Genomic DNA, 10563 nt, shown 5'->3' on the forward strand with positions numbered 1-10563 from the left:
GTGTGAACTGAGTCAGGGCTCAAGGTTGTATTAATTCAGCAAGAACTTACAAGGTCCTTCCGGGGCATGTGATCTGAGTCCTGGAATCTGACCACAGTCCAGGAACTCTGAGGTGGCTTGCTTGCGGCCGATGTTTAAGATAGATGAGCGGTGACTGTTCTTAGTTCGTCCTGCTAGCAGGGCATCTTTCCAGGGTTTGAAGTCAAGGATTTCAGCGGGAGCGTGGGAGAGCACTTGATACTGGAGATGACTTCCCTGCCTGGAATGCTGCTCATTTGCTCATTAAAAGGAGAATCTGATGAGGTGATGGCTTGTCAAAAAGAGAATAAGCTTGATTTTTCAAGGAAACGCAAGGATGCTGAAATGCTCTTTTAATCCAGTGTGATGGGGAGCAGGCTTCGTCACAAGACAGATCTTGTCACAGCCGCCATTACAAAGTGGTGGCACTGCAGCCTGACAGCCTCAGGGCAAGGCATTCTGCTTTAGCCTTGAAGGTTTGGTCAGTGTTTTGTTTGGGTTTTTTTTTTTTTTTTTTTTTTTTTAAGATTTTTTTTTTTTTTTTTTATCAGAGGGTCGGGGAGAGAGCGAGCACAGGCAGACAGAATGGCAGGCAGAGGCAGAGGGAGAAGCAGGCTCCCTGCTCAGCAAGGAGCCCGATGTGGGACTCGATCCCAGGACGCTGGGATCATGACCTGAGCCGAAGGCAGCTGCTTAACCAACTGAGCCACCCAGGCATCCCTTGTTTGGGGTTTTTTGTTTGTTTGGTTGGTTCCTTTGGTTTGTTTTGTTTGGAGGGTGGGAGAGGGTGTATTTTTTATCTGTCTCAAATATCAAGAATAATAAATTATGTGCTGTAAGATGGGTTTTAAAATGAAAGGAGCTAGAAGATACAGCTTTTTGTGCCAGAAAGAGCTGAATTTTAAAGTTAGTTGGCTTGGGTTGGAGTCTTTATTTTGTAGGCTTGTAAACTGTGCAAACTTGGGCAAATTACTTAACATCTGAGAATCACTGGCGGAATATGGTCTTGTGAGAATTTTACCAAGTACAGTATGCATAAAGTCTTGAGCACTGTATGGCCATCTGCTTTCATTAATTATGGAAACAGTCCTTTCCAGGAGAACCCCCTTTTCTTGCTAATTTTAAAGTGAAGCTTTTGCTGGAATTGTTTCAACATTTTCATCCTTGGCCATTTTCCATAGGACGGCTCCAAATAGTGTCTAACTCCTAAAGGCAGGACAGAACTCCCCAGAACTAACTCAGACTCTCTGGAAGCTAAAGAGCCAAAGACTTAGCATTCTAGCCTGAAGATTTTTATGTTCAGTAGATGGCATTGAAATGACATACAGTTTACATATATGAACATGAAAATGGTATTATGTTACCAGATGACCTTCAAACCCACAGGTGAGGCTTAAGACCTCAAGCACAGCAGCTGTGTATTTAAACATTTCACAAAAACTGTTTACTCAGACAAAACACCAGCCCAGTATCCATTATATGCTCTGACCTGTCCTTGCTGAGTTAGTTCTGCGTTTGTATGTGCTCTGCATTGTTCATGCCCTTACGTGCCATGAACGGTCTACAAGTCCCCTTTGCAGGCCACCATGGCATAGTGGCAGCTGCTGGCTCTGTTTATACGAGAGACTAGTGCAAGTGCTAGCAGAGTGATGTAATTCTTACTGAAAGCATCTGTTTCCTCCTGTGTCCTTTCTGACTCTACAGGGCAGCTGGACACGGTAGATCTGAATAAGCTCAATGAGATCGAAGGCACCTTGAACAAAGCCAAAGATGAAATGAGAGTCAGCGATCTCGACCGGAAAGTGTCTGATCTGGAGAGCGAGGCCAGGAAGCAGGAGGCCGCCATCATGGACTATAACAGAGATATCGAGGAGATCATGAAGGACATTCGCAACCTGGAAGACATCAAGAAGACCTTACCATCTGGCTGCTTCAACACCCCGTCCATCGAAAAGCCCTAGCGCCATCTTTCAGGGCTGGAAGGCAGCACCCCGCAACCGGGGAGCTCTCGTGAGGCCACAGAGTGCCTTAACACAAAGATTACATTTTTTTCAGACCCCCACTTCTCTGCTGCTCTCCACCACTGTCCTTTTGAACCAGGAAAATTCACAAAGCTTAAAGAGAAGCAAGTCAGACATCACGAATCGGGAACAAAGGGTTTTATCTGATAGTCTCTCTTCCACGGAAGGCGCTCCCTTACCCACACTTTCCCTTCTGAGTCGCATGAGGACGTGGCGTCTTACATTATCATACGGTGGTGTAAACACTTCGTGGGAACCATTGTCTGCCGGGGCTGAGCAAGGAGCCCTCCCCTTTCTCCCTGATACCAACAGAACCTCCTCAGTCTTAGTACTCTTGTTTCTATGAAGGAAAAGTTTGGCTACAAGTAGTAGCGTTGTGATGGCCAGTATATCCAATCTATCGAGAAAGAAAGTGCACCTACATCTACTTACCCCTCCTCCTTTTACGCAAAAGGAAATAAACATCCTGTGCCAAAGGTATTGGTCACTTAGAATGTCAGGAGCCATCGTCAGTTGTTTTAGCTGTTTTGAGAATAGGACACTGAGCCATCCATGGGTAAGGATGCAATTGTTCCTGACAGTCTCCGGGAGAACGAGGCTGCGGAAGTAGGCGGAACGTTTTCTCATATGTTCATAGTTGACTAGGAAGATAACACTTTTTTCAGATCTTTGGGCAGCTGATAAATCTGGATGGGCAGCTCGCACTCACCAATAGACATCTTCTGATATTCCTAGAAATGGAATTTATACAGAAGAAATAGGGATATGATAACCACTAAGTTTTGTTTTTGTTTTTGTTTTCCCAAAATCAAACTAATTCCTAGAGCTTTTTTTTAGTGTGTTAGTCTTGGAACTAGTGCTGGTATCCGGTAGAGAGCAGTTGGTCCCTAAGATCTTGACAAACCAACAAGAAACAAGCCGCCTTATCCTGGTCTTTCCTAGCAAAGGGATAAAACTGAGATGCAGCTTGTACGGTCAGGATCCCGTATATCCATTTTTCTTCCATTGGGGAGAGATGACACTTTGACCCTTATGCTCAATTATCTTCTGAGGTTCCCATCTTCTAGGACCCCGCTACACACCTAGTCTGCCGACTCCTGGTGGCAACCCCTTGCACTCCATCTTCCACACAGCTGCCAGCACCATCTAGTTCCTGCACTTTGTGACCCAGACTCACTCGACACCTTCCCTCTCGGTGCAGAGGGAGGCCCCGTAGGTGGAGTTGCCTAGCTAGCTTCTCGGCTTCGGATCCTCAGGTCTGTGGTTCTCTCTCAAGACCACAGCGTGAAGATTCCCCTGCCACACAACCCCTTCCTCCTCCCAACCCACCTTCGAGAAACATATATAGCCTTTAACACTATGCAACTTTGTACTTTGCGTAGCGGGGGGGAAAGAAACTATTATCTGACACACTGGTGCTATTAATTATTTCAAATTTATATTTTTGTGTGAATGTTTTTTTTTTTTGTTTATCATGATTATAGAGTAAGGAATTTATGTAAATATACTTGGTCCTATTTCTAGAATGGCACTGTCTGTTCACTTTTTCACCCCGTTCTTCCCCGACACTGGCACAGCGTGTCTGTAGACCTCCTTCCCTTCCGTCTGCGGGTCTTCCCTGGGCGTCTGTCTCCGCGCTCGGCCCTTCACCTCGCGTCCGGGACGTGTTCATTTTCTAGCGCGAGTGCCGACCCGCTTTCCCTCCGCACACGGCCGCTCCGCGGGGTGCCTCCCACCCTCCTCCAGGGCCGGCCCGGGACCCGAAACTGCGGCCCGATGTTCCCAGGCCCGCTCCCGCGCAGGCGGCGGCGAGATCTGAGCGCATTTTGCTGAATGGCATCTTCAGCATCAGTGTGGGTCTAACCGGGAATGAGCTGCAGAGGCCCTTTCCCACGGTGGGAGCTGGACGGGCCCGTTGGAGGGGGGGAGTGTGTGACCGCTGAGCGCTCAGAGGGCCTCAGGGATGGTGGACAGACAGGTGGAGTGGCAGCGGCCGAGCGGCCGGGTTCACCCCTTGCCGCCTCCTGGAGTACCAGAGTCGGCTCCAAAGGCTTTGACTTGGCACACCCTGGCTTTCTCTCGGCTGCTTCTCTCAGGCCTCTTCTGTTGCCAAGTTTTCACATCAGCATCTCCTAGCTGGTTCCTCATGTTAAGTGGCCACCTCCTAGCAGAGACATTCTGTTCAAGGTTGCGGGACAAGGACCGTAGATCAACCGCCAGGACAGTTTCCCTCTAGCCCGGGGGTCAGCCTCACACCAGTCAGTCTTAGGCTGCAGTGAAATCTGGAGTGTTTTGTTTTGTTGCTTTTCTCCTTCTCCATCTGTGTAGTATATTTTTAAACAGAATTTTATTTTTAAAATAAAATCTCTTTATAAGACAATACCTGCATTACACTCCTGCAATATACATTATTTTATTGTATAGTTCTAGTTACCTGTATTTTATGTAACGAAACCGACAGGGCGGCTGCTGCAGAATGCTGTGTGTCGTGGCGGGGGCGGGGCGTCCAGCTGTGCCCTGGGATTCTTCCTTGTAACCCCAACGGTGGCCCTTTGGTATGTGCCTTCACTCTAGCTGTTTGCCTTAATCTCTACAGTCTTGCTCTCCAGGGTGGTGAATAAAATGCAACACTTGGCATTTTTTTATGTTAAAAAAAAAAACCAGTATTTTATTTATAATAAAATCTGAATATTTGTAACCCTTTATATTTGGTGTGGCCTGAGTGTGGTACTGAGGACAGAGGATGTTTTGAAAGGTATGATGAAGAGAAAGCTGCTCATAATACCTTCTTTGGATGACTTATTTTCTTGAGAACAGTCCAGTATGTGTGCAGGTTACATGCTCTACATGTGTGTTTATATTTGTATGTACATATATGTGTGTATATATATGTTATATATACAAATAACACACACACACACATACATATATATATATATATATATATTTTTTTTTTTTTTTTTTCTTTTCCCTTCTCAGATGGGGCTACTTTGGTCTGGTCCAGAGGCAGGCAGACTTTTTTCTGTAAAGAGCTAGACTGTACATACTGTAGGCTTCGCAGGCCCTACGGTCTCTGTTACACTGACTTCACTTCTGCGGCACGACAACAGCCCAGACTATGGGTAAACCAACGAGTGTGGCTGCGGTCCAACACGGCTGTTTACAAAGACAGGCGCAGGCCCTCGGGCTGCCATGTACCCGACCCCTTGGGGTGTGATAAATGCCTGCTTAGTGACACCAGAAGACGATTTTAAAATCACCTGGGCTGCTTCAAGTAGCAGCTGTATGTAAAAAGTTGTCTTTCTACCTTTAACTATGCCCATAACTTCAGCTAAAGGGGGTCTCTTCAGGTGATGAAAACCACTCTCAGTGTAAGGGAATAGAAGTAAGTGACATGCTGAGCCGGCGGGCCCATTAGCTCATCGTGCCTCTCCCCACCCAGAGGGTTAGGGTTAGGGTTAGGCTGGAGTGACCTGAGGCCAGATGAAGTGTTGCGGGTACAGAGACAGCTTCGGTTTCCTCCTCAGTGCTCGGTTCATGGCCATGAGTCCCTGCGGATGACCCGCCACCTTCCTGGTCTTCTAAATCCTTGTGACTATGATGACACCTGGGAAAAACCTGAACTCCTCTCGATTGGACTTGCTCGGAGAGAGCTTTAGAGGGCACCAGTTCCTAGCTTTCACACATACCCTGTTCTTAAGCCGTCTATAGGACCTGACTGCCAGGCAAAGACATCTCTCTAGTTAAAGTAGTGAGTGGGATTTTAAAAATTTGCTCCTATTCCTTTTGTTAGTTTAGGGTTAGCAGTTTCTCCAAAGTTGGTATCGGCATAATCTGGTTCAAAATATCCCCAAAGATTTACTACTTAAAGTAAGCCCCCGATAAGTCTGAATTCACCAGCCCCACATCACCAAGCTCAAAATGGAATGGCTGCAGAGGATTTCTGCACCCGGGAGAACCACCAAGTAGAAAGGCAGATGGTACCTGCTTTGTAGGGTGAGGAAGGACCCATTCCAGGGCACATTTCACATCTCCCCAGGGGACCAGAAACAAAACAGTTGTACATAGCAGGTAATTTTGACTGTTCACACTAAGCAGGGTTAAATGAAGGAGACACTAATCATTGGACTGAAAAATAAGAAACTTCCTAGTCAATAATCTATCAGAGGCTCCAGAAGCATGGAAACCTGGTTTCAGAAGTTATCAGCTCGAGTGCCTTCTACGCAAATGATATTATAAACAAATTAAATATATGCGGGGTACCTGGGTGGCTCAGTCGGACACTTTGGGCTCAGGTCCTGGTCTCAGGGTCCTTAGCCCCACTTCAGGCTCCCTGCTCCGTGGGGGGTCTGCTCCCTCTGCCCCCACCTACTCATACTGTCTCTCTCTCAGCTAGGTGAATAAAATCTTTTTTAAAAAAATTATGATATGCTCAAGAAAAGGAAATATTTAACAGAAGTCAAATATAAAAAGTTCCTGGTTGGGAATTCAAAGAAGAGAAACCTCAACATTTCCAATGTTGTTGTAACATGTCTTTTCTTTAACTCTTCTGCCTGCCAATGGTTTTCTTTCTCCTTTCTGTTACAGGTGAGCCTGGGGTCAAGGTGTCCCTTGCTCTGTTGACATTGGTCAGTCCTTCCTTGTGTCCACCCACCCCCAACGCCAAGCCTTGTACTGGCTTCCGGCATTGCCACATGTTTATTGATCAGGTGTCTCTCACCGACCTTTCCCCCCAGCCTCCCTACTACTCCCCAAGATCCAGGTCTGTGTATTTCTGTCCACATACAGGAAGTGGGCCCTGGGTTTTCTAAATGGTCTAAAGGTAAAATCGACCTTTAGATTGATTTAGATGATTGCCTATTCTCCCATTTCCGCTACTTTTCCCCTGCGTGAGCAGAAATTGGGTTTATGGATGCTTGTCAATGCATTTATATTTATATATAAATATATATATATATATATATATTTAGAGAAATATATATATATTTAGAGAAATATATATATATTTAGAGAAAAGATATCTACTGCAACTTCTTTCTGAATATTCTGCACTTGCCTTCCAGGATGTGGAATCCGATTTTCCCACTCTCTCCGGTGATCCCCAGCCCTTCTTTGTATGGGTGTTTCCTTCCTCATGAGCATGGTTCCTAAGTTGAGGTTAGTACCAAGTAAGCTCGAGTCCAGCCATGAGCAGAAATGTCTGCGGGAAGATGTGCTGTCCTGGTGTGGATTACACGTTTCTGGGTTGCTGAGCCAGCGTCCAGATAAAGTCTCGGGAGAAACAACTGTGATTTCAGTGATTACATGTCTACCAGGTCAGAGAAGCTTGTGTTGCAACTTGCTCGTTCCTCTTGGCTCAGACAGTCTGCTGTCTGCGCTGTCTCGCTCGGAGTGATACGGAGGCTCAGACCTGGCCAGAGAGATGGGTTTTGCCACACAGATTTCAGACAGGTTGCCCTCCTTACGTTTCTGAAGGACTGGGGAAGGACTCACACTACTAAGATATATTGCACCGCACACTATGTTTTGCAAGGTGCCTTCATGATTATTTCCTTTCATTTGCCCTTGATTTGATGAGGGTATTCATTTGGCCAATGAGGAAATGCAACCATGGTTTGCTGCCCCATCACCCTAACCACTGTTTTAGCCTGTTGTTCTATTCTCTCATAACTTTGATCCATTTTCCTTTTAAGAACCTCTCTTAGTACATGTACTTTATAATAAGGTTCTTCAAATCCCTTCTTCGGATAGATCAAGGCAGAATTTAATTATATTAGTAACTTGCCCCATATTAAGGAACCAGTCAGTGGCAGAATTATTACTTGCAATGCAATTGACTTTCAGCATCTGGGTCTATATGCCCCACATAGCTCACACCCCTCTCTCGTTGCTTGTGGCTTTCCCCTCTCTTTCTCTTCTCTTACTTAGCCTCAGGGATAAGGAGCATAGAGCTGGCTCCTCTAGCTTCCTCTAATGTTAACATCTGATAGAACCATGGTATATTTATCAAAACTAAGAAACTGCTCTTGGTAGAAGACTTAACTATGGTCTTTTGCCTGCTTTTAAAGAAGCTTCTTTTTCCAGACTCCATTTTTAAAGTAATACTGAATTTTAAAGCAAAATGAAAAATATTCAGCGTTAATATCCAAGGTGTGGGACAACAGGAGTGTGGATAGTTGATTTTACTTTCGTAATATGATCCAAGACTGCCCAGTGAGTAACATGTTCATAATTAACTACAAGGAATGTCATTAAACAACTTGCTAAAATGTCCTGAAATTTTCAAGAGATTTTTTTAAAGCTCCATCAGAATTAACGTCATTCATAACAATATGCCATAAATTGAAGTATTTATTAGAAATAGAAAATTTATTTATAAAGATTACATTTAAAAATTTTTATTGCCTCATTTCAGACCTACAGAAACATTGTAAGGGTAGCATAAAAAGTTCTTCAACACTCTTTCCTCAGGTTCCTCAAATGTTCATATTTTATTACATTTGCTTTTTCTCTGCTCTCACTCTTGCTCTATGTGGAAAGAACTGTTTTAAGTTGCAGATATGATGCCCTTTTACCCATAAACACTTTTCAATGTATGTTTCCTAAAGACAGGGAACTTTCTTACGTAACTGCAGCACGATTGTCAAAATCAGGATATTACCGGGGCGCCCGGGTGGCTCAGTGGATTAAGCCACTGCCTTAGGCTCAGGTCATGATCCCAGGGTCCTGGGATTGAGCCCTCTATCGGGCTCTCTGCTCAGCAGGGAGCCTGCTTCCCCCCTCTCTCTCTGCCTGACTCTCTGCTACTTGTGATCTCGCTCTCTGTCAAATAAATAAATAAAATCTCTAAAAAAAAAAAAATCAGGATATTACCATCGATACAATATGATTATCTTATCCACAGCCATTATTCAGACTGCATCATTGTGGTAGGCAGAATAATGGCCCCTGAAAGAAGTCCACATCCTAATCCCCAGAACCGGTGAATGTGTGAGGTTGCATGGCAGAGGGGAATTAAGGTTTCTGATGTAATTAAGGTAGTGAATCAGACGATCTTAAAACAGATTCTCCTGGGTTATCTGGGTAAGCCAATAGAATCATAAGGATTCTTATAATTAGAGGAGGGAGGCAGAAGAGAAGGTCGAGTGATGCAATGAGACGGGGACTCAGCCTACCTTTCGGGGCTTAAAGATGGAGGAGGAGGCAGGAGCCAGGGATGTGGGCAACCTTGAAAAGGTCCAAGAGGCAAAGGAAGAGATTCTCCCCTCGGGCTTCCAGACAGGGAACACTACCCTGCTGACGCTCCGAGCTTGAACCCAGGAAGATCCCCATCAGACTTTTAACCTACCGAAATAGAAGACAACAAAACTGCATCATTTTAAGCCACTGAATTTGGGGTAATTTGTTGTGCAGCCATAGAAAACGAATACACCATTTGTTCCAGTGACATCTTTTTAAAAAAGAAAAAAATCTCGGGCTCTCTGCTCAACAGGAGCCTGCTTCCCTCTCTCTCAATCTCTCTCTCTCTCTCTGCCTGCCTCTCCGTCTACTTGTGATCTCTCTCTGTCAGATAAATAAATAAAATCTAAAAAAAAAAAAATCTGAAACTCTGTGTTCAGTTGTCATGTCTCTTTTATTTCCTTTACTCTGGAGCATTTCCTGATTCTTCCTTTATATTTCCTGATGTTGACTTTAAAACAAAAAAAAGTTCTTTTGTAGCATGTTCTTCAGTCTGGTTCCTTTGATGTTTTCTCTTGATGGGATTCAGGTTGTGCACTTTGACAGCGAGATCAGGGAAGTGATGCTGAATTCTCTTCAGTATATCCTACTGGGAGGCGCAGAAGTCATTGCTGGCAGTGGTCACTGTGCCGGCTGATCAGCAGGTGCGTCCCAGATTTCTCCACTGCAAAGTTACTCGGTAACACTTTGTGATTAATAAGTATCTTATGAGGACATACTTTGAGGCTCTATAAATATCTTGTTGCTCTTTACACTCTTCCCCACTAGTTTTAGCATCTACTGGTGAGGCTGCCAGAGGGAGATTTTCTAATTCCATCATTCTTTCTATATTTATCAGTTGGCATTAAACTGAGAGGTAGTTTCTCCTCCCCCACTTTTTATGTCAGATCTTCATATTAGATTTATAGATTCCTCTTTTATTTAATGAGTTACAATAGGCTGTTCTCAATATTTATTTTGATCCTTAAATGTCCCTTATTTGGCTGGTTGGAACAGCTCAAGCTGACCCCTGTGACCTTTTGATAATTTTCCTCGTTCTTTGAGCATTATCTTACTTTTGGCACATCAAGACATTTCAGGCTCATTTCGTCTTTCCTCTTCCATAATCCTGGAACCAGCCACCTCTCCAAGGAGCAAAACCAGGTTTCATTAATTCCCCAAATGCCAAGATCCAACAACGAAAATGGGTCATGCAAATTGATGAAAAACTCTCAAAAATGATGCTGAATTTTGAGCAAATTGTTTATTAGGCTACTTGGCTTTGGGGAACATGGCCTATTCTCTC

At 44.5% G+C, this 10563-nt stretch overlaps 1 protein-coding gene across 1 annotated transcript in view; it reads left to right on the forward strand.

Moving 5' to 3' along the window:
* LAMC1 (laminin subunit gamma 1) overlaps positions 1-4744 on the forward strand; it is a 125618-nt gene extending 120874 nt beyond the window's left edge. Inside the window, exon 28 of the mRNA XM_082702879.1 lies at positions 1723-4744. Coding sequence (XP_082559005.1) covers positions 1723-1979 — 257 coding nt within the window. The 3' untranslated portion in view covers positions 1980-4744. The remainder of the gene's footprint in view (positions 1-1722) is intronic.
* Positions 4745-10563: the final 5819 nt, after the last annotated feature.

The sequence above is a fragment of the Mustela nivalis genome, assembly GCF_964662115.1.
Source record: "Mustela nivalis genome assembly, chromosome: 16".
Lineage (NCBI taxonomy): Eukaryota > Metazoa > Chordata > Mammalia > Carnivora > Mustelidae > Mustela > Mustela nivalis.